Here is a 25,163-nt window from a genome sequence, read left to right as displayed (position 1 = left end):
GTTAAGGAGCGATACTTTAGAGAAGGAGATCTGGTCCTTAGAAAAATTGAGGCTTCAGGGGTAGGTCCCAAAGGCAAGATGGCTCCAAATTGGGAAGGCCCCTACCAAGTTAAGACCGTCACAGGCCATGGCCCATACAAACTCCAAACCTTGGAAGGAGATGAAGTCCCTAGAAGTTGGCATGCAACCAACTTAAAGATATATTATATTTAAATGTATACTCTGTGATAACAGAAGTTAATAGTTATCCCAAAAATAAGGTCATGTTGACCACTGCCATGTAGTTGATTCCGAGAATAGTTTATCTCTTATACTATGATATTAATAAAAGTTCCAAGGATCTTTGGCCTTGATTCTCCCAAATGACTTCGACTTATTTATATTCAAATATAACATCCTAAACATGGAGAAGTCAGAAAAGCCTGAAGCTAAGAAAAGACTCTAAGTGAAGTCCAAGTTAAAATATGACGATTAAAAGTCAACTAGCCCTGAAGGGTCATCTTAATTAGAAGACAACTGGGAGTTTGAAATTCTAAGTAAAAATTACTTTGACTCGCGAAAGTTTAAGTTCCAGCGATTTGAATATTCTAAGTAAGGAATGTTAAATGCGCGATATGCAAATATGACTTAGATAAATAAGTTAAACCCCGAAGGGTTGACATAAATGTTTAAATAGATATTTTACAAACAAAAGCCGCGCATGGCCGTAAATAGACCTAATCTAAGGAAGGCCGTCGTCAAAGACGTCTTCCTGGTCCTGGGCTGCTTCCTGGGCCTCCGTCGCTTTGGCCTCATCTTGGGCCTCAACCTCCTCCACTAGATCCTCCTCGGCCCGTTTGGGATCTTCGATCATGAGGGTCTCAGTGGGGACTTCCCCATCCTGGGAATCAATTGGATGCGATTCTCCGAGGTCTTCCACCGCCATCGGAGAGGGAGTTTCCTCTCCGGGAAGTGTGGGAACCGGAAAACGCTCCAAGGTGACCTCCTCGATTTGGGCCCCCACCTCATCGATAATCCTCTCCCAACAGGACTTGAAGGTCTCAGGGAAGGAGGCGTCATACTCCGCCGCGACAAGGTCATCAAACTCCGGCGATGCCTTAAAATCAGCAATCGCCTCCCGGCGCACCCTCTCCAACTCCGCCTCCAACGACCGCACCTTCTCTTGTTCGGCCACTAGCTCGGCCTCCACCTTCCTGAACTGCTCAAAGTTGGCAGTTGAGGCTTCGAAATAACGATCGCGGTCGCGTTCCGCGATCGCCTTCTCCGCCCTCACCGTTTTCAGGTTGTGGACGGCCGCCTGGAGATAGGTGTTCATCTGCGAGAAAGCAAGCAAAAAAGACTAAGTAAAACATAACGGAAGAAATATTTCTAAGTAAAGAAATGACATAGAAAGAGAAATGGGCTTTACCGTCGCCACAGCCTGGGCCCCCAACATCCCTATTTGGAGGTCTTCTGAGGACTCAACCACGTGGGCCCGGTCGCGAGGGGTCACGACGTTCTTGGACCACTCCGCAGCGGCCCGGGCGTCGCCCACAATGGTGTCCTTGTTTAAAAGGCCCCATTGGACCACATAAGGACTCGGGTCCTCATCCACGGTCTTGGGCCTTGGAGCCAAGAAGGTAGGGACCTTCTCCACTACCTCTTGGGCCCCACTTTTCCTAGGCCTCTTGACCCGCTGGACCTCGGCCGGTACAGCCTTCGCCGCGGCCTTCTCCCTTTTTGCAAAGATTGTGTTCAATCTTTCCTGGGCTGCGAACACAAAGACGAGAAATAATTAGAACACAAGATAAATAAATACGGCCCCAAAAAAAAAAAAAAGGGGTAAAAGTAAAATACCCTCTGGGCCCAAATCGCTAAGCCCGTGTTCCTGGAGCGAGGCCTCAGAAACAAGAACGGAGCAATGGTGGAGGCAGTCCCCGGTCAAGATTTTTATTGCGGCCTCTTCCTCCACCCCCAACTTTAGGGACCTAACAGGCCCATCTTCGGCTCTGCTAAAGTCCGAGTAAAAATAGTCGGCCCAATTCCCCTCATTCAAATATAAATAAAACCACTGTTTCTTCCAGTGGGGAAGTGAGTCAGGGGCGGAGCCTGAAACAAAGATGCTACGGGCCAAGGTCCTATATTGGATCTTGACCCAACCCTCATCGTTGGGCGCATTAACGAATTTGAAGAGGTATCTAAAAACCGAGACACTGGGCTCGATGCCGTGCTTTTTGCACTGGACTAAAAAGCAATAAATAAATTTCCAGCCATTGGGCTGGAGTTGGGTCGGACAAACGCGGGCCTCGGCCAGAAGTCTAAAAACGAACTCTGGAGGAGGCAATCTGAAGCCCGCGTAAAAAGTTTCTTTGTAAATTCTAAGGGCCCCAGGTTTGGGATAGCAGGCTCGGTCATTTGGGCCTGGGGCCACGGCACTATAAGGCCCATTGATGCCAAAAAGATAGGCTATGGCATCAACGTCCTTTTGATCATATTTGGAAGGAAATTTATATGCATCTAAATGGAGTAAGTTTGGAAAAGCTTGGCCGAATTCAGAAAGCAAGTCACGAAGAGAAAAAACACTTGCATGGACGAGAGATTTTTTACCTCGATTGACCTTGGCGGTGGCCACAGGAGGCTGGGATAGCTGAGATTGTTGAGATTGTTGAGAGGATGAAGAATCCGCCATTGATATCTTTGTGATGAAGGTTTGAAACCCAGAAATGAATGAAGAGAAGATGAAGATTGATCGGAACCTGGGAAATTTTTGAAGATCGCCCGGAAAACTGGAAAACCCTTGAATATCGGCCGGAATCTGGAAAGAACTTGAAGATTGCCGGAGATACGCCTAAGAATTCGCCGAGAAACTAGAGAATTTTGAGAGTGTTTGAGAGGGTTTTCTAGCACTTAAACTTGGAAACTTTTGGGTGAAATGAGAAATGAACTCCCAAGTCACACATTATATAGGAAGAGCTCAACCCGTTCACTTGCCGGTAAACCCTAAAATGAACAGGTTGCTACCGATAAAATGGGCTTTGGGCCGGTCATTAGGCCGTGTCAGGGGCGGGAAGCCCACGAATTTGAAAAATTGAATCCATTCTAGAAGGATCTCGAGAATTCTGGGAGACACCCACAAAAAATTAAAAGAAAAATAAGCTATATAGGCCTGACAAGTTATAGACTAAGGCCCACAGCATATAACACTACTGAGCTCCCGAAAAGACATCTTCCACGCGTGGTACATACCAAGTCTCCTTGGCGGGGCATGCAACGCCTAGGGCACATTCACTTGTTGAGCAAAAAACATCGTTTACTTGAAAAATAAATGGCAATTTCGTTAAGGCCATAAATTAACTATGTATCCTTGGCGTGGGTACAGAACTATGCTTTTTAGGCGCGGCATAGCACGCCTAGAAAACAACTATTTTATCAATCTTTGGCAAGTTACACTCATCCACGCCTAGGAGACATATCTCCTTGGCCTGTTAAATAACGAGCCTCCTTGGCATGGTAAGGCACGCCAAGGAAGCATCATCTTAATCAGCCAGGACAGGCCTTATCTATCAACGCCCAGGAGGCACCCTGAGTAAACATGTCTCCTTGGCGTGCCCACGCACGCCAAGGAAGCATCAATTTGACGGGCCAAAGGAGGCATCAACCACACACGCCCAGGAGACACGTCTCCTAGGCGTCGTGTATATCATGCCTCCTTGGCGTGGCTAAGCACGCCAAGAAAGCAGCATGGCACTCAGCCACGGGTGGCTAACTCATCCACGCCAAGGAAGCATTCCTCCTTGGCGTGGCAGGTGACATACCTCCTTGGCGTGGCAAGACACGCCAAGGAAGCACCACACGAACCAGCCATGGCTGGCTTAAAGCAACCACGCCCAGGAGACATGTCTCCTAGGCGTGGCAGTGAATATGTCTCCTTGGCGTGGCAAAGCACGCCCGGGAGACACATTCCATTCAAGGGCTGATTGATCAAATTAAAGAATTAAATAATTCTTTAATTAAATTCTGAGAATTCCTAAAAATTGGAAAAATACAGGAAAAATTCCTGGAAAATCAGGAAAAATAGTAAAATTGGGATTTTAATTTCAAAAAATATTTTGAAAATTCTTTAAAGGCTCAAAAAATTCTAGAAAATTGGAATTTGACCGCAGAAATTCCAATTTAATTGAATTAAGCCCTGGAATAAATACGGGAATGCTCGAGAGCACCATTACAAGCATACATCTGAAAAGGATACTTGTTGTACAAATAAAAAGGACCCGTAATGATTCAGAAACTACTCAGAAGGTCATAAAAAGGACTCGTATCTTCTGATATTCCAATTAAAAAATGAAATGCAATCCCGAAGGATACGAAACAGAGCTATCTTTACTATACAGTCAATTCAAATCATCTCTCGAATTATCTCAAAGTAGTCAAGATCGGTGAGATCCTTGCGCTATTTATGGAACTTCAGACCTTGGGTGATAGGAATTGACAGAAGTTAGCTTTCTCGCATGACGTACGAAGCTCAGAAAGCCGATAAGGTCTCAGCAACTTTTGAAAAGTTTTTACAAAACTTGTCGAAAGTTGGGGGGCAAATGATATGGGTCAGAAGTAATATTTAATTATTATTAGATATTAAAAGCCCAAGAACACTAAAGCCCAGTTAAATAGGGCCTGAGGCTCTTAAATATTAATTTCGTAATTAATAAAGGCCCAATTGTAGGTCCAGTTACGAATACAAGTTCTACAATACATCTGATTCTAGAGTTCGAATAAATATCAACAACGGAAGGATAAGAGTTCTATCTTATCTCTTGCCTCGAGGCATACTTCGATAAGAAGTCTGATACACGGACACATACTTCCATCCGACTTCTGACTCCGAAGCGCCTATATAAAGGGCTCTACCCCTCATAAATAGAACTACGTTTTGGACTTGATTCTTCTCCACGCGGAAGATACGTAGGCATCTCGCACCGAGACCAGTCCAAAGCACGAATCGCTCACCCCCGTTTTTAGTTCTATAACAGATACTGTATTTCGTGATTGTAATATTTGATATTATAAAATTTTAAATTGTAGATTAAGAAGAAAATTAAAAAAAATATTCTTATATGATATTGATTTTTGAGAATTTGTTATTCAATTTAAAAAAAATGTGTGGGACAACAAACTTCATAGAAGTATCAAACAAAATATTTTTTTTACAAAAAATTGTAAGGTAGATTCATCTTAGAATGGGTATAAAGTTTGGTTTTCAAATATAATGTGTATGTGCAGATGTAATCTTGAAAGCATATCACGGTTTCACAGAATAGGAAAAACATCGTATACCCAATTCTTGAAAGTATATCTCCTCATACCTAACAAGTTTTGAATGAACGAGTCAATAATCTCAAATAATGTGTGACATACGCGCATAATTATCAAATTATTTTTAAAAAAAATGTATATAATAGATTAATAATGACCCATACGACATACACATCCATTTTATAAGTCTAATTTAATTTAAAAATCTCAATTTTCCTTTTCATAATCAGTTTTAAGATCTTACATGGCTCGTTTGATAAGACATTCATTGTCCGTCAAAGTGCAAACTACATATTAATTATTTAAAATATTTAAATCAAAATCTTTGAGCCACATTATTTCAAACTGTTTGTGAGATATTGGTTCAAGCATACCAATCAGTCTTATTTGAATTATGTTAGATGATGCAACCCCTGATCAACAATCTTTGCAGAAAACATTCCCCTCTTGTTATAGCCAGAGAATTTTTTTTTTTGAAAAAAAGAAATTAATTCAATAATGAAAAGCCATACGGCATCTACAAGAACAATCGAGTCGAACAAACATAAAACAAATCATATCGCTGATTAATCTAGTCTTTATAAAGACACAATCAAACGATTTGTTGAAATTGATATATACACGTATAGCCTTCATCAAAACTTCATCAAAACTCGTTTGAGCTATTGATCGTAACTGCAATCAATCTCTTGAAAATCTGGCAGATCTAACGTTCTGGACATTGAATCACGCCAAAACACACAAAAAAACACACCAAGCTCTCACAAGGAGAGAATAAACAAAACCCAAATAAATTGGGAACAAAACTCACCCAAAAAAGATTTTATCAAACAAAGATACAATCTTGAAATATAGAAAACCTTACCTGGGGAGGAGTATTATTGAAAAACAAGAGCAAAACAAAGAAAATAACTGATTTGGGGCTTTCCACCGGTGAAAACCGATGAAAGCCCCTCACGACGGCTAGGGAAAAAGAAGAAGCTTGAGAGGATTTGTTATAACCAGAGATTTGATTGGTCCCATTTCTTGTGATCTATCCCTATGATGATTGCCCTCTCTTAATGCTACCAAGACATGTCCCCAAATATAAATTGTTGCTCTCCAAAAGGAACAAATTATCATATTTTTATTTAGTTAAGAGATATCATTTCCTTATATATATACATATGTATTCCGTATTAATTTTGTATTATCTCTACTATACGCCTTTAAATTTGGTAAAATGTGATTCAGAAAAACTGACCAGAATTATATGAAATCGAATATGAATAACTGACATGAAATATGTGGAATCAATATTTGAATTTGTATAAAAAAAATTATATATATATGTCAATGTGAGTTGAAATATATATAAATTAGTTAAAAGTTAATTTATGGATATTGCTCCGCATGGTGTAATGATAAAAAATATTGGAAAAAATTATTTTGAGTTACATAGAAGTGAAAAAAGTGAATATAAAATTTAATTTTATAAAAAATTAATATTAATTAACAACTAAATTTGTAATGTGTACCTCTATATGTATATATCACTTAATTACATATTGCTAGTAAGAATTTACACAAAATGAAAATTTGATTTGAAAAAAATTTACATACACATAAAAAGTTGGTAAAAATTGATCCAAACAGATCCAATAAGTCTTATTGTCAGATTAACTTATAATAGTAAGAATTCATACTCTTTAACACTTAATTTGAAACCTCACATATCCCATGAAAATTACATATTTTCTAGCTAGATTATAGTGTTTACAATATTCCGCGCGCACACTCACATATATATGCGGTTCGGTTGTATAATAGATTGTTTTAATATAAAACCAAACAAACCCGCAAACCACGTACGGTTTTTTAAATTAGTCGAATCAAACCGTAAACCTCATTTCATGTTCGGTTTCGATCGGATTAATATCGGATTGGTTTATACAGATTTTGCAGTTTAAGCAAAAACTTTAGGACTCTCTCCGTTTTTAAATATCTCTATTTTGACATTTTAGCAAGTACTTTAAAATGATTTGACACATAACTAAAAATATCATTTATGGATATTTTTATTTGAATAAAACTATTGATATAATATTTTCATTCAAGAAATATAGAATATTTTAGACTATATTCAAAGCACTTTAACACATGTCCAAAAGTAAGAAGTCAGGTATTTGAGAGCTGAGAGTATATGTTATTTTTTACTTTTTGACGTACTCAAAAAAGTAAAAGTATTCACAGTTTTGATTATTTTTTCTAAGTATAATTTATTACATTATTTCAAAATTAAAATAAAATAATAGCATATTTTATCTTATGACAATTTCTGTCTTGTAATCAAAATAATTGAAATAACCAAAAGATTAATTTAATTTGAAAAACATATAATGATATAAAAAAATTGATAGTACATATATATATACATAATTTTAATTTGTTAAAAGTTTACTTTCAAAATTTAGAAAACCCAAAGCTACACACATAATGATGTGAGAATATCTAAAAATACATGTATGCGGAGATAATAGCCATAAAGATAGAATTATAACTCTTCTCTCACATAATATTATTTATTTATTTGAAACCATAGTATCCTGTTAATTTATAAAAAAATATATCTTATGTGAGTGAGAATAAACTTTTATTTTTTTATGGAAGAAAAGTTTATATTCTAAAGTGAAATGTAATCACCAACAAGATATGAATTACTTTCCTTTGCCGATTTCTTTTTATATTTTCCTTTACATCTTGTCATTTCCAAACTTTTTATTCTTTTATTTTATTTAATAAAATGATAGCTAAAGATGTTCTAATAAAATAATGTTTAAGTTCTCACACACACACACAAATATATATATATATATATATATATATATATATATATATATATAATATGTAGATATAATATTAATACATGAATTTATTGTCACCTATCAAATTTAAATATTTTACATATTCTATCATATATGATTTTAGCGTAAATTCTTCTTTTTCTTGTCAAAACTATAACATAAATTCTAGTATGACATGTTTCAAACAATAATTTATGTTCCTTGTGTGACAGTAACTAATGTATAAGATTTTTTTTTTTGCACAGATTGAAATGGAGCTGAAGAACCCAAACACAGGACGGCGGGAGGCGATAGCACTCAAACGTTGCTATAGGTGGTGGTGCTTCCATATTGAAGCTGGATGTAGATGTGGTTCTCATCATCTTTTCAATACTGCTGAAGTATAATTTTACCCATTTTGCGAACTTCTTCATCAGTTGGCCGGCATACTCTCACACCAAGGCAGAAATTAATTTCATACTTCCCCAGATGTTATAAGTTCTGCTTGTTGCAATAGATATTTAGTGTGTGTTTATAAGCACACATAAACGGCCACCACATAATATAAACTAGTACAAAAAACACCTTTTGCAACGCACCTTTTGTGTCGCCTTTTTAAAATGTCGTCGCCTAAAACACTCTTTCGCGTCAGTTTTGATATTAACCGACGCAAGAAGTGATTTTCTTCAATTTATTGCGTCGGTTCTTCAAAGCACCGACACCTAAAGGCATCCTTTTGCGTCGGTTCTTCAAAGCACCGACACCTAAAGGCATCCTTTTGCGTCGGTCTTGAAAACACCGACGCCTAAAATTTGGTTTTTGTGTTGGTTCACCTAACACCGACGCAATAGAGTTTGTCAAGCAACGCCTCTTTCACATGCCGACGCCATAGATAATTGGTTTTTAAAAATTAAAAATTAAAAGTCAAAACTTACGAGCAGTACTCAAATATATCGGGTATACTCAGGACATAATATATCGAGTACTCTCACCTCTCACCCACGATAGCTTCACACGTAAATTCGCTTCTCTCTCAATTCGCTCGCTGCTCGTTGGGTTCGTTGGCCTCTGCTGCTGCGATAGATTCGTGTATAGATTCTTTGGCCTCTACTGCTGCTAAATCTTCTATATCTATCTACAATTTGCTCGTTCGGTTTATACCCAAGAAGAGGGGTTGCTGCCAAATCCATTGGTTCAATTCACAAGAGGGGTTTCTGTTAAATCACAAGTAGAAGGGTTTCTGCCAAATTGCTGGGTATGTAAATCGCTGGGTTTTTATTATTTTGTATTTAATCAGAAGAAGATGGGTTCTTGCCAAATTCGTTGGTTTAAATTTGTTGGGTTCTACTAAAAGAGGGGTTTCTGCTATATTTGTTGGGTGTATCTTTAATTGCTATATTTGTTGGCTTCAAATTGTTTTGATTGCTCTGATTGTACAGTATAAGAGTGATTTGTACGGTTTTTGGTGAAACTGCCCACTTAGAAATGATCTTTTGCTGAGTTTGATTATACTGATCGACATACATAACATTGAAGAAGTTAGAATCTTCATACATACATAGATACATATGTAAATTGTTCTGTTTTTTCTACCCTGCAAACATGAATTTTTACCATATTTGATACCATTTCTTAGCTTAATTATAATGATATTTTGAAACTTGTGTGTGCCCTCTGATCTGAATATGCTGTGTGGCTCAATGCTAATTGATTATGTACTCTCTATGATGATAAATGTTTTAAATCGAACATACTGTTAAAATATGTATTGTTACCCTGTACAATGTTTGATTAGTCTTCTTTCTAACTCGTGACATAACTATGGTAAGAAATTTTGAGAGATTTTTTGGGCATGTTTAGAGCATAGCTGGTTATAAAAGATTTTCCAAAAATGCTTGTATTAAAATTCTCAGTTGACTTAAGTACTATTATTTTCTCTTAGCAGAACGCAAAGTATGTCTAAGTGATATTTTGAATAGCTAAACTATGGTGTCTTAAATGTCTTGATATACCTGCTCTGTTACTGGTAGTAGTTACTAATTTAATATCTGATTTTAGGTGTTAATTGTTAGCTTTTGATCATGTACAAATTAAGCTAGCTAGCTCTGCAAATTCTACTATTATTCTCAAGGCCATTACAGATTTTAGGAGAGGATATATAAGATCAGTCTCTTTCGTGTTATGAATGTTCTTGAAATTCTCTGTTTCTATTTTTCTTTCCGTGTTCTGAATATCGTAAACTGGAAATTCAGTAGAAATTGCAGTACTAGCAAAAATGTACAATATAGTCTGGCAGTAGGCATTTTGTTGTGTTATTTATGTCAGAAGAGGCATGAAAATAATAATACCCTGTTTCCCTTAGAGTATCGGCTTGTGCCAATTCAGGTTCTAGTATATACCACATGCCTCCATATAACTTAGTTATTGCTCGAGTCTGCTAGTTCTACAGATTCAACCTAACAGACAACTCGACTTAGACTCGTGAGTTTCAATAGGTGGTTAACTCTAGATAAAGATTAAAATATAATACACTAAACAGGTAATTCTCTAGCACAACACTGAAGCTCATAATATCAAAAAGCATAACAGAGTACTGCTGTCAAAAGAAGTTATGAGCTTCTTTTCTCTTTTTCCTATTAGGTCTGCTTAGTATACATTAACATTTTCTAGAATTCAGTAGCTTATGTCTGTATATATAGACACTGTTAGTTTAAAGTATAGAATATGCTACTTAATTCTTGTTCTCTAAGCCTAGCAGTAATTAACAGAAGTTGTAAGGGGCTCTGGGCCATTGGTCTACTTCACATACCTTCATTGTATGCGTATGATAATCTTATCAACTTGCTCATGCATATTCCACTGTCTTTTTATTTCTGTGCTAATAGGACCACTGTGAATCAATCCTTCAAGATAAATATAGATTATTACATTATACCCTTTTTACTTAAGTAGTCCACTATTTCTGGTTCTCTTGTCTCTGGTCTTTTAAATGATAACTTGCTGTTGGATCCAGGTAGGTGAGTAAACTACAGGACTTCTTTCTAAAAATTTTATAGAGGAACAAAGACTTCTACTGCTTGGTGATACTTGCATGCTAATTGCTTCGTAAGTTCTGTTTGCTCTTTACAACTTTTTTTTCGTGGAAGATAGTTGAGCTATTAGTACTTGTACAACTTGCATCAACTTAAATTATATTATGACTTTTCTGTTTATTGTTTGTTAAGGGCCTGAGAAATTATGATATTTGAAATTATCTGGTAGAATCTTGCTTTTGAAAGTACAAAACAACTAATTACAACAGAAAAAATAATTGACAAATTTAGCTACTTCCTTACTTCTCAGCTGTAGCTATAGATACAAATAAACCGTAAGACATTAACACAGATATACCAGCACATAACAGAAGTTAACTTCAGCTACAGATTATAGATGTGCCAGCTAGATTACCTTAAAATCAACCTTTACATGAAAAATGGTTTTTTTTTCCTGGTAAGGATTTACATTAAGAATGATTTAATACTTCAAAATCAGTCATATAATTATACATCTCTATGGTATAACAATTTAGAAAAATCATATTTTATTTGTTCTGAAATAATATTTTAACTTTTTATATTTAGTTTGAGCTATGAAAAAAAATCATTATTCTTTCTATATTGTTTTTAATTTTGTTATAGATAAATTTAACATTTATATTTCAAAAAAGAATATCTAAAAGATAATATATAAAAATATATTTTCCACCTCAAATTATGTGCTAAAAATCAAAAAGACTATTATTATAGAATATATTTAACAAGATCATATGTATCTCATATTACACATAAAATATTTTTATGATTATTAATGAGTTTAAAGTTTATTTAACTAAACTATATATTTATTAAAAAAATAATCTTTCAAATATTTTCAAAAACAAATCAAATGATATTATTCGTTCAGATTAATCAGATATATTATTCATTCATATATTAATTGTTCAGATTTATTAAATGACCCCTAATTGTATTGTAAGGTGATGATATATACTATTACAGAAAACTCTAAAACATGGCCAGTTTATGCAATATAAATATTTAGCGTTGACTGCCCCATAATTCTGTAGCAAATTTGGTTTTAATGCCAAGGTTTATATAATTGTTGTGCACCCTACAACAAACCCCCTTCACCCAAACACCCAACTACATTGTTTAGTTTGAGCTATGAAAAAAAAATCATTATTCTTTCTATATTGTTTTTAATTTTGTTATAGATAAATTTAACATTTATATTTTAAAAAAGAATATCTGAAAGATAATATGTAAAAATATATTTTCCACCTCAAATTATGTGCTAAAAATCAAAAAGACTATTATTATAGAATATATTTAACAAGATCATATGTATCTCATATTACACATAAAATATTTTTATGATTATTAATGAGTTTAAAGTTTATTTAACTAAACTATATATTTATTAAAAAAATAGTCATTCAGATATTTTCAAAAACAAATCAAATGATATTATTCGTTCAGATTAATCAGATATATTATTCATTCATATATTAATTGTTCAGATTTATTAAATGACCCCTAATTGTATTGTAAGGTGATGATATATACTATTACAGAAAACTCTAAAACATGGCCAGTTTATGCAATATAAATATTTAGCGTTGACTGCCCCATAATTCTGTAGCAAATTTGGTTTTAATGCCAAGGTTTATATAATTGTTGTGCACCCTACAACAAACCCCCTTCACCCAAACACCCAACTACATTGTTTAGTTTGAGCTATGAAAAAAAATCATTATTCTTTCTATATTGTTTTTAATTTTGTTATAGATAAATTTAACATTTATATTTCAAAAAAGAATATCTGAAAGATAATATGTAAAAATATATTTTCCACCTCAAATTATGTGCTAAATATCAAAAAGACTATTATTATAGAATATATTTAACAAGATCATATGCATCTCATATTACACATAAAATATTTTTATGATGATTAATGAGTTTAAAGTTTATTTAACTAAAACATATATTTATTAAAAAAATAGTCATTCAGATATTTTCAAAAACAAATCAAATGATATTATTCGTTCAGATTAATCAGATATATTATTCATTCATATATTAATTGTTCAGATTTATTAAATGACCCCTAATTGTATTGTAAGGTGATGATATATACTATTACAGAAAACTCTAAAACATGGCCAGTTTATGCAATATAAATATTTAGCGTTGACTGCCCCATAATTCTCTAGCAAATTTGGTTTTAATGCCAAGGTTTATATAATTGTTGTGCACCCTACAACCAACCCCCTTTCACCCAAACACCCAACTACACATTTTAAACACCAAAACACGACGAGATTAAACAGAGTTCTTGATTCACCTCAAGTAGATTATTCATGATGAATTGTGTATATATATATATATATATATATATATATATATATATATATTTATCTACTAACTTTTCTTTCATATATTGTATATAGATATATAACATGGATCGTGCCACATGGATGTATAAATTACCGCGGGTCGCACATGAGTATGTTAGTGGGGTTAATGAATTCATTTCATGTGCGGTGGAGAACTTAAAGAAGAAAGGCACTGAACATGGTAATGAAGAAATGATCACATGTCCCTGTCGCGACTGTTCTAATTTAAAAAAGTATCCTAATGTCGAGACAGTGCGTGAACATTTATTTCGACGTGGTTTCATGAAAGATTATACTAAGTGGATTTGGCATGGTGAAGGAATACAATCTAAAAAAACAGAGACAATTAGCAGAAATAATGAAAATTATGGAGATGATATGGAGGATACCAATAAAGAAGATGATGTAGAAAACGACAGGGTCCATGAGATGATTGAAGATGTTGAAGATCTTCTAATGCACCAGCCGGAAGTTCTTGAACACTTGGTTGATGACTCCAAAAAACCTTTGTATCCCGGGTGCAGTGATCAGTTTACGAGGTTGTCAACTACCCTTAAATTGTGTAAGCTTAAAGTGAAGAATGGGTGGAGTGACAAGAGTTTCACTGAAATGCTAAAACTTCTGGCAGACATTCTTCCGCTGAAGAATGAGCTTCCCACTTCCACCTATGAGGCGAAGAAGATATTGTGTCCGATGGGTATGAATGTGAAGAAGATACATGCATGTCCAAATCACTGTGTGTTGTTTCGCAACGAGCATGAACATCTACACGCCTGTCCAAAATGCAGAGCATCTAGGTTCAAGCGGGAAGGAAGTAATTCTTGTACTAATGACAAGAAGAGGCCTCCGGTCAAGGTTTTGCGTTATCTGCCTATAGTGGAACGATTCAAACGACTCTTTGCAAATGTAAATGATGCGAAGCTTTTGAGATGGCATGTTGAAGGAAGAAAATCTGATGGGATGCTCCGACACCCAGCCGACTCACCACAATGGAGAACCATTGATGGAAAGTTTCCGGAATTTGGTGGAGAACTTAGAAACCTTCGACTTGGCCTTTCTGCAGATGGCATGAATCCGTATCGCACTTTAAGCTCACAACATAATACTTGGCCGGTTGTTTTAACCATTTATAACTTGCCTCCTTGGTTATGCATGAAGCGCAAGTACATAATGTTGGCGTTGCTAATACCCGGCCCTAAAGAGGCAGGGAATGACATAGATGTTTATCTCCAGCCACTTATTGAAGATCTAATGTTATTGTGGGATCAAGGTGTGGAGATATATGATGCCTACAGCCGAACAAACTTCATCCTGCATGCCATGGTTTTCTGCACCATAAGCGACTTTCCTGGATACGGAAATCTATCTGGGTACAGTGTCAAAGGAGCTAATGCTTGTCCGATTTGTGTAGATGCGACGATTGACATTCGCTTACACAATTGCAAAAAAAATGTATACATGGGTCATCGTACTTTTCTTCCTCTTAACCACCCTTATCGTAAGAACAAAAAGTCTTTTGATGGGACTATCGAAACTCGAGTGGCTCGTTTACCTTTAACCGGGAAGGAGGTTTTTCAACGAGAGATATTGATGTTGTGCTTGGGAAGTTATATAAAAGGCCAACCGTAAGTAGCGTCTGGAAGAAGAGATCTATTTTCTGGGATCTTCCATATTGGGAGCACTTGCAAGTCCGGCACTGTCTTGATTTTATGCATATTGAAAAAAATGTTTGTGAAAGCATTATTGGAACTTTGTTGAATATACCTGGCAAAACAAAGGATGGCATGAAAGCCAGATTAGACTTGCAGGAGATGGGTATTCGGGCAGAGTTAGCACCGCAACAATCTGGTAAACGTACATATCTACCTCCAGCTTGTTTCACTTTGTCTAGAAAAGAGAAAATCAGCTTGTGTGAGTGTTTATCTACTGTGAAAGTTCCATCTGGGTATTCCTCGAACCCTAAAATTTTTGTCTCAATGAAAGATTTGAAGCTGATAGGTTTGAAGTCACATGATTGTCACGTTTTAATGCAACATCTACTTCCTGTTGCAATTCGTGGCATATTGCCCAAGGACGTGAGACTAGCGATCACGAAACTTTGCTTCTTCTTTAATGCTATATGCAGTAAGGTAATTGATCCCATGACATTAGATAAATTGCAAGCTGACATTATTGTCACACTTTGTGAATTTGAAATGTACTTCTTTCACTCATTCTTTGACATAATGGTGCATTTAGTGGTTCATCTTGTGAGAGAGGTTAAGATTTGTGGTCCTTTATATCTGCACCAAATGTATCCTTTCGAGAGATTCTTGTGTATCTTAAAAGCATATGTAAGAAACCGACGTCTGCCCGAAGCCAGTATAGTTGAAGGGTATACAATTGAAGAGACTATTGGATTTTGCACGGACTATCTAGCATCTACTGATCGGGTTGGAATTCCAATATCTCGTCATGAAGGAAGACTTCAAGGTCAGGGTACGTTGGGACATAAAATGATATCTCCTAGTGCTGAAATGCTTGACAGAGCCCATTTATTCGTATTGCAACACATGACTGATGTCCATTCCTACTTACAAGAGCACTTGTTCGATATTCAAAAAAATCATCCTTCTAAGAGCGGAAAATGGGTTACAAATGAACACAATCGATCATTTGTTAAATGGTTTAGAGATCGAGTGATGTTGCAATATTCATCAAGTCATTCTTCCGTTTCTAATACAGTTAAATGGCTAGCATATGGTCCTGACATGCCAGTGAGATCTTACCAAGCATATGATGTTAATGGGTATACTTTCTATACACAATGTCAAGATCAGAAAAGTACAGTGCAAAATATTGGAGTCTGTGTGGAAGCTTCTTCCACGGAATTTGATAGAGGCAATTCCATGACCTCAAGAGATATAAAGAAGTCGTACTATGGGGTGATTGAAGAAATTTGGGAGCTTGACTACAGGGATTTCAAGGTTGCTCTCTTTAAATGTAAATGGTTCGATATAAAGCGTGGTGTTCGGGTGGATGACTCGGGTTTCACTTTAGTAGACTTTGTTCGGTTTGGCCACGAGGATGACCCATTCATATTTGCTACACAGGTTAACCAAGTATTTTATATTCGAGACCCCGCTGATCCTAAGTGGTCCATTGTTCTTCAAAGTAAACGATGCATTGTTGGAATTGATAATGTTGAAGACGAGGAGGAATATAATCAATTTGACGATAATCCCCCTTTCTCCATTGGTATACAAACGACCACATTAAGGGAAGACAATGTAGATATAAATTATGCACGCAATGACCATGATGAAGGGGTATGGATTGAGGACCCCATAGCTAATCTAGAAAATTTGGAATCTCTTGACTCGTCAATTTTATCGAGTGATCGTAGCAGCCGGAGTTATGACTGGGTTAGAGCACGTACAAAAAAGAAGGAGGACGGCAGTTATTACATCCCAAATAGCCAGACAAAGGAAGTCTTTGATAAAATGGTAAATTATTTAATTTTGCGCTTTATTAAATTGTGATTACCTTTTTCTTGCGCCTTAGACCTCATTATTTTGAATTCTCACGACTTCATATCATTCTTATCATGCAGGGAGAGTTGCAGAAGCAAGTTTCAGACGGAAGTTGGACACCACAGGGTCATGATGATATATTATCACGCGCACTTGGACGTAGGGAACATGGAGGACGTGTTAGAGGTGTTGGTGGAGGAGCAAAAATCAAAGATGTCTTTGGATCGGGAAAAAGCAAACAGAGTGGGGTCATCTCAATGGATGAATTGGCCACGATCACACAAGAAATCACAAAGAAAGTTCAGAGGGAGTGTGATGAAAAGATGGAGATGATGAACACAAAACTTCATGGGATCTTTCAGTATTTAAAACAAATAGGCCTATCACTCCCTGAGAATAATTTCATGGATGATATCGAAAACCCAAGTCCTGGTATTGTTCGAAGTAGCTGCCAGTCAGTAGGAGGAGAAGATCATATATCAGAGCTGATGGTATAACAATTGTCTAGTTAGTATTTATACTATAATTGTCTTCATTTTCTTTATTTAAAGTTCTAAGTAATGCTACTGTACTTGTATTAAAATGCAGACACCAACTCTTTGTCGGCTTTGCGTGCTGGATAAGGTCAAAGGTAGAGTTGTTGTGGCTAGGGGCACTGTATTCCCGTCGAACAATGAAAGGGGTAACATGATCCATAATAATCCAGTCGCCCCACAAAATATTAGAGTATCTGTTGATGATGTTGTACCAGAATATCAACTGACTCCCCTTCCAGTGCCTTGTTCTGAACATGAAACAATAGGAAATGCTGAGGGCAGTTTTGTGCAGTGGCCTAAGGAGCTCGTGAACTTAGGACAGGTATATAATTTATATCTTGGCATTGAATTTTTTTCGCATTCAATTGCTTTTTTTTTTTTGCTTCTAATGGTGATTTATTAGGATCCCGTATCTTTGGAGAAGAAAAAAGGTCTTGAAAAAAGCCCGAAAAATGTTGTCAGAAGGCTTGAGAGTAAAGGTTCAACCACTCCAGTGAAGAAAGGCTCGGGTGATGAAAATTCAACTCAAAATTGTCGATCCTTACGGTACTTGCTTGAGCAATCTGGTTCAAAAGGTGCAACCTTTACTTTTCAAGATGGAGGAATTCCCATTTATGTGACATATGAAAATGTTGATCAATTTCTAAAAAAGTGTTGGTTAAATATACCCATCTTGGAAATCTTTTCGAAGTAAGAATAATCTTTTTTAAAATATCTGCTCTTGAATTGTTTATTATTATGCATGTTTATTGTGATATATAATGTTGCAGGTACATTGCGAAATTATGCAAAGAGCTGAACGATGATACATTTGCATTTTTTTCACCATCTAGACTGGTGATAAATCACAAGCGTGACTATAAACGTATTGATGAAGTCATTCAGTATATGACAGAGTTTTTAGTTGCGAACAAAGATAAGCGTTTTATCTTTGCACCATACATCCAAGAGTAAGAACAAAATTAATTTATTTGAGTCATTTTGTTGATATTATAATCTATGTGTATGTGTAATCATCATTTTATGTGTGCATTTCTGTAGTGATCACTGGATGTTGCTTATGTTCAGTTTGGAAGAAAGTGTTATTTATGTGTTCGATTCTTTGAGGAGGGAACGAGATATACGGTTGACGACACCAGCACGAACGTAAGACATATTTTAATTTTAATTTACAGTACTTAATTATACATAAAAGATGTGGATTACATACTGACCTATTCCTGTTGCATAGTGCATTTAAACTGTATGTACCACAAGGTGGCAGGAAGAATAACAGAAAGGAATTTCTTTGGTATCATACAGAAGTTCAGGTAGTAATCTTGTTCATTAATATGATTCTCTTCGTTGACATGATTCTTTCTCATAAATATTTTTTGTTTCTCTTTGTAGTGTCCTCAACAACTAGGAGGTACGGAGTGTGGATTTTTTATAATGAGGTACATGTATGAAATAATCACGCTTTCTCAAAAAAATCCTAACACTAACTGGAAAGAGGTAAGAAAAAACTAGTTAATAAATCTTTTAGGATCAAATATTAAACTCAATATGTTATCATCTGAATATTTTATTATCTGCAATTGCAAGGGTCTTGGTTCAAGGAGGTATACGAAGAAAGAAATTAATGAGGTTCAAGAGTTGTGGGCTGAATTTTTTACCGTTGAATGTCTATAATCAGGTATGACTTAGATGAATTAGATTATTTTTTGTTGCCATAACTAATTAACTTACATGTGTACTTATTTGAAATCATATATAGAACTCATGTATTGATTTACTTATATTATGCAGATGGACAGTCTATGAAGGTCACTCCAAGTTTTTAGTGAAGAAATGAAGAAAAGACTCAGACTGATTGGTAGATTTCATAGACTTTCTTAGTGTTTGTATGTAGTAAGAAAAATTTAGACTGATTACTAGAATTCATAGACTCAGATTGTAATATAATTTCAATGTACATTTTGATTGCTGTAATGGATGTAGATTCCTAGCTAACTAAATTTGTTTGATTTAGTGTTATTCTCTTTGTGTACTTTCATTTAGATTTCTTTACATGAATTAAGGATGAGCAGGTTATTAATTAAGGATGAGCAGGTTATTATTGTATATATATAAAAATATTTTATTAAAAAAAGGACTTTAAGCGACGGCATTTTCAAAAGGAACCGACGCAGTAGGATAAACTTTAAGTGACGGCATTCAGAAAAACAGCCGACGCTAAAAGCATCCACTATAAGCTACGCCCCTTTGACCAACCGACGCTATAAGCTTACCATATAGTGTCGGTTGTCTGACCAGGTGACGCAAAAAGGTCAACTTTTTGCTACGGCTCTTTGACCGACTGACGCTGTAAGTTCACCCTTTAGCGTCGGCTGTTTGACTACCGAAGCAATAAAACAGCTTTTAGCGTCGGTTAATGGTTCTTTTGCGTCGGCATTGAACCGACGAAAATATACTTTAAGCGTCGCCTAATTTGACCGATGCAAAAGGATCACCCTTTAGCGTCGCGTGCATATACTACGCTGGAATGCCGACGCTAAAGGCCTAATTTGACCGATGCTAAATGTCCATTTTGTACTAGTATAATGAATTTCACACATGACAAAAAGTAAGAATCATTTTTATTTTGGTGTTCTCAGTAATAATGATGGCCTATTATGCACAAAAATTTTCATCAATCATAATTTTTCATCTAATTAATTAAAAAGTGGTTGTTAGTGTGTAATAGGAAGACCCATATTATATTATAATATTCGAACAGACGGTAGTATAATATGAATATCATTAATTTATCTATATCATATTTGATTTTTAAGTTTATTATTGATGAAAACAACCCATTAAGTATGATTTGGTTTAATTTTGCAGGATTAAACTAAGTTAACACAGATGGAATCTGGTGATAGTTGAAGCTGATTGCTTGTTCGTGGTGCAAGCCATTCGAAGCAAAGTTTCTATATCTTCATCATTTGAGGTAGTGATCGAGGAGTGTAAGAATATTATGAAAGTGTTTAACGATGTGTAGTTAGTCTTTATTAGATGGTCTGCTGCTCACTTCTTAGCTAAGGAGTCATGATCGAGTCATTGATAGGAGGAATGTTTCTATCAAGTTGATGACCGTCTTGTTAGCTGATTTACAGTATAAAATCTTCCTTGTTAATAAAAAAAACTAAGTTAATACAATTTCATATTTATAAGAAAAATAACAACGTAAATTGAAGAGTGCGAAAATAATGACGTTAGACGCATAAATATTTTGTTGATGCGAAAATCCTTTATGAGAGGATAAAATCACGCGTGGATATGTTATAAGCAGAATATATAATATACTATAAAATATGTAAAAAGATGTGAAGATGAATAGATGATTAGTGAAAAAAATTATTTATCAACTATTTCTTTTTTAAATTTTATATTTAAATAACAGATCTCAAAGTGTCACTCTATAATACTAATCTAAATGAGAGATACATATACTAAGAAAGGATGAATAGTTCACTTGACACCTCAGATTCTATGCATTTTGTTTCGACATCGAATGGTATTCAAATTCAAATGATTATAAATTTAATGAGTTGTTTGTCACTCTATAATAATAATCTAAATGAGAGATACATATACTAACAAAGGATGAATAGTTCACTTGACACCTCAGATTCTATGCATTTTGTTTCGACATCGAATGATATTCAAATTCAAATGATTATATATTTAATGAGTTTGCATATTTTTTTCAAATTAATTATTCCAATTATAAGTTAAGGTTGACTTTGATTATAGTTTTTCATTACCATCTTACAAAGATATGTACCAATGAATGTGATCAATGTATTGATGTTGGATGCAATTGGCCAACTAAAATCGTCAATGTATTTATGAAACAACCCGGATCAAATCCCGAGTCTTTTTCGAAAATCGGGTCAAGTCCCGAAATCCGAATCCGAAAATAAGCCCAAATAAACTGGCCTAATTGCAACAACTTGGGTAATTCACAAGCCCACCACAGGCCCCCAAAAGATCATGATTTGTTGGTGCAATTAGTAGTAATACTTATGCTTATAAACTGAACTAAAGTCTCCACACGACTCGATGTGGGACTGGGGTGTTACAAACTCCCCCACTTAAATTCCTGACGTCCTCATCAGGCCGAAATGGATAGCCCATAGGCCCAGATCGAACCTCTCTAGCCATTGTGGGATAATACCGGCTGGTTTCGTGTCCCCGCCACCGGATCTCTGTCCATTGCGGGATAATACCACCAGCCTTCGTGTCCCCACCTCCGGCAACTTGACGGATCAAGCTTTCGAGAACCTCGCTCTGATACCATATGAAACAACCCGGATCAAATCCCGAGTATTTTTCGAAAATCGGGTCAAGTCCCGAAATCCGAATCCGAAAATAAGCCCAAATAAACTAGCCTAATTGCAACAACTTGAGTAATTCACAAGCCCACCACAAGCCCCCAAAAGATCATGATTTGTTGGTGCAATTCGTAGTAATACTTATGCTTATAAACTGAACTAAAGTCTCCACACGACTCGATGTGGGACTGGGGTGTTACAATTGACAACGACGGACCCTACTAAAATAGTCAATGTATTGACAGTGGTGCAGCCGACCCCACTAAAATTCTAAAACTGAAATACTCAATAAACATATACAGATAAAATCAAAAAACCATCATTAGAGCAAACAATGCAATATTCTCGGTCGCAAAGTCAAAAATGACATAACCCCAAATAATTGTTTTTTGTTTATAAAAATATTTGTAGTAAAAAAATTCTAAGTTGGCCCCACTAAAGAAGTATTTTTGTGGTAATAGAATTCAATTTGACCCCATTAAATTACATCTATAGTTAATTTTATTTTGTATAAATTAATATATTTATCATATTTATAAGAAAAATAACAATTTAAATTGAAGAGTACGAAAATAGTGACGTTAGACGCATAAATATTTTGTTGATGCGAAAATCCTTTATAAGAGGATAAAATCACGCGTAGATATGTTATAAGCAGAATATATAATATACTATAAAATATGTAAAAAGACATTATAAGTGAAGATGAATAGATGATTAGTGAAAAAAATTATTTATCAACTATTTCTCTTTTGAATTTTATATTTATATAACAGATCTCAAAGTGTCACTCTATAATAATAATCTAAATGAGAGATACATATACTAAGAAAGGATGAATAGTTCACTTGACACCTCAGATTCTATGCATTTTGTTTCGACATCGAATGGTATTCAAATTCAAATGATTATAAATTTAATGAGTTGTTTGCATATTTCTTTCAAATTAATTATTCCAATCATAAGTTAAGGTTGACTTTGATTATAATTTTTCATTACCATCTTACAAAAATATGTACCAATAAATGTGATCAATGTATTGTTGTTGGATGCAATTGGCCCACTAAAATCGTCAATGTATTGACAACTACTGACCCCACTAAAATAGTCAATGTATTGACAACGGTGCAGCCGACCCCACTAAAATTCTAAAACTGAAATATTCAATAAACATATGTATACAGATAAAATCAAAAAACCATCATTAGAGCAAACAATGCAATAGTCTCGGTCACAAAGTCAAAAATGACATAACCCCAAATAATTGTTTTTTGTTTATAAAAATATTGGTAGTATAAAAATTTTAAGGTGGCCCCACTAAAGAAGTATTTTTGTGGTAATAGAATTCAATTTGACCCCATTAAATTACACCTATAGTTAATTTTATTTTGTATAAATTAATATATTTATCATCCCACAAAATTTGACTCCCATCTCTGATCTTATATAAAATTTGACTGATTTTATTAAAAATTTTGACTACTCTCTGAATGTACCTAATCAAAAATATAATCAAAATATTATCATTTGGAGGATATAACTAGTTGCCAGTATAATCAAAATACAACTTATAACTAAAAGCATTTGACAAGTTTTTTGTTCAGGAATGTGATGAAACCTTTGATATGTATAAACATGGAGAAGATGATCATATATATTTCATGGATTTAAATTTCATCTGTGAATGAGATTGAATTCTTTATTTTCATAATATTATATTTTATTTAAAATATAAACAAGTGGGTCATAGGTCCCACGATTTTCTCTGAAAAAAAGTATCTTTTTATTCAGCGGAGCACATAAAAACAATAATACAGAACTGTTACATCTGTAACTCACAACATATTTACTGTTATAAATTAACGAGGCCACCATGTTTGCACAACACAGAAATAAGATCGTAGACAAATTTAACAACAAAAACACAGAAATCATGTCGTACTTCCCAGTGAGTGCAAATTGGGGTCATCCTTCTGCACATCGTCATATGTACACCAGGAATGATGTGAACCGAAGGCACCTGATGAATTCAGTTCCCAACAATCCAGCAATGTACCATCTCCAGCCTCCACAGCCGCAGCCTCACCCACATTTCGAGGAACCATCCCAGCCGCAGCCACTCCAGGATCAGTTCTGGATTCCATTCCAGCCCGAGCCATTCCCAGAGTACGGGGTACCATTCCAGCCCGAGCCATACCAGGATCAGTTCGGGATTCCTTTCCAGCCCGAGCCATCCCAGGTGTTGGGGATACCAGCCCAGTGGGTGCCACTCTACTATGGGGCACCACCCCAGTGGCACCCCTACCAACCTTTACAGCCGCAGCCCCACCAAGCTCCCCAGCCGCAGCCACTCGAACATTTCGAGATGCCCCAGCAGCCGCAGATTGAGATGCCAAGAGATCCCGGGGAGGATGTTCTGGTTCTAAATCCAAATGTTTCACTCTTTACTGCGAAGACTTACATTCGCTGGACTGGAGAGCTTGAGGAGAGATTCTCTCGTGCAGTGCAGGAACTGGGTGGGCCCTTTCGTAAGTTCCAAAACCTTCCATGCATATTGTTGTTGGGGGTATTTTTCATTTCTTCCGACAACAAAAGTCATATCTTCTATTTTTTTGTCTTTGTTTGGGCATGAGTATTACACATTGGTTACAAAAATCAAGGATTTGTCACATGATTCTAAACATCATCAGAACATATTTGTTATATTATTTTATGATTTTTTTAAATGGTTGAAAATTTATAAATTAATTTCAAACATTAAAATTTACATCTTTACTAATTTGTTCTTTTTTATCTTAATTGTATAATTTGTTTTAATCAATTCTTCAATTTTGGATCTTTATGATTGAGAACTTTGTAAAACATTTTTCCCTTCATCTCATTTTATATAAATTATTTTTATTTTTTTGAATGTCCCAGAAATGAACCTTTCAGTATTTAAAATTATCATAATCTCATTTATATACAATACTTTTTTAATATCGTTATCTCAATTTTCGTGGTACAAATTAAATTCAAACATTCAACTCTTGAAAAACGTTTCATATTTGGTTGTTTTTCTGTGATATGCCATCCTACATATATTATATATTTTTGCTTTAAAAATATTTGACTGTTTTTTTTATTGTGGGACCTGATTGTGGGACCGGTTTGAATTCATATTATTATGAATTTTTCTAGTGTGAACACATGTTAAGCATTAAATTTTA

The 25,163-nt window shown here is 35.2% G+C and overlaps 2 protein-coding genes across 4 annotated transcripts; both read left to right on the top strand.

Annotated features, from left to right (window-relative positions):
* The first annotated feature begins 9,067 nt into the window (after nucleotides 1-9,067).
* LOC108223115 (uncharacterized) lies at nucleotides 9,068-19,612 on the top strand. 3 transcript variants are annotated; one of them, XM_017397203.2, is made up of 12 exons: nucleotides 9,069-9,366; nucleotides 11,125-11,216; nucleotides 13,603-17,033; nucleotides 17,141-17,551; nucleotides 17,649-17,918; nucleotides 18,000-18,286; nucleotides 18,367-18,546; nucleotides 18,638-18,742; nucleotides 18,828-18,906; nucleotides 18,986-19,032; nucleotides 19,181-19,271; nucleotides 19,385-19,612. In XM_017397203.2, the coding sequence occupies exons 3-12, from the start codon at nucleotides 15,258-15,260 to the stop codon at nucleotides 19,397-19,399; spliced, it is 3,261 nt and encodes a 1,086-aa protein (XP_017252692.2). In that variant the 5' UTR covers nucleotides 9,069-9,366; nucleotides 11,125-11,216; nucleotides 13,603-15,257; the 3' UTR covers nucleotides 19,400-19,612. The 3 variants fall into 3 exon arrangements, with proteins under 3 accessions (XP_017252695.1, XP_017252692.2, XP_017252691.2); XM_017397202.2 differs by having other exon boundaries at nucleotides 9,070-9,366; nucleotides 18,986-19,090; XM_017397206.2 differs by lacking the exons at nucleotides 18,638-18,742; nucleotides 18,828-18,906; nucleotides 18,986-19,032; nucleotides 19,181-19,271; nucleotides 19,385-19,612 and having other exon boundaries at nucleotides 9,068-9,366; nucleotides 18,000-18,171; nucleotides 18,367-18,537.
* On the top strand, nucleotides 13,612-15,177 carry LOC108221761 (uncharacterized). Its single transcript, XM_017395619.2, has one exon. It carries the CDS (start codon nucleotides 13,612-13,614, stop codon nucleotides 15,175-15,177), a length of 1,566 nt encoding a protein of 521 aa, XP_017251108.2.
* Nucleotides 19,613-25,163: the final 5,551 nt, after the last annotated feature.

Source organism: Daucus carota, chromosome 5 (genome assembly GCF_001625215.2).
Source record: "Daucus carota subsp. sativus chromosome 5, DH1 v3.0, whole genome shotgun sequence".
NCBI classification, from domain to species: domain Eukaryota; kingdom Viridiplantae; phylum Streptophyta; class Magnoliopsida; order Apiales; family Apiaceae; genus Daucus; species Daucus carota.
This window is presented reverse-complemented; position numbering and strand designations above follow the sequence as displayed.

What these genes read in the sequence shown, in the direction of transcription:
- LOC108221761 (XM_017395619.2), top strand. Translation starts at nt 13,612, where the DNA reads ATGGATCGTGCCACATGGATGTATAAATTACCGCGGGTCGCACATGAG.
- LOC108223115 (XM_017397202.2), top strand. Translation starts at nt 15,258, where the DNA reads ATGCATATTGAAAAAAATGTTTGTGAAAGCATTATTGGAACTTTGTTG. An exon ending in AGGAAGTCTTTGATAAAATG is followed by an intron (nt 17,034 to 17,140) that starts GTAAATTATTTA and finishes CTTATCATGCAG; the next exon opens with GGAGAGTTGCAGAAGCAAGT. An exon ending in ATCTTGGAAATCTTTTCGAA is followed by an intron (nt 18,287 to 18,366) that starts GTAAGAATAATC and finishes ATAATGTTGCAG; the next exon opens with GTACATTGCGAAATTATGCA.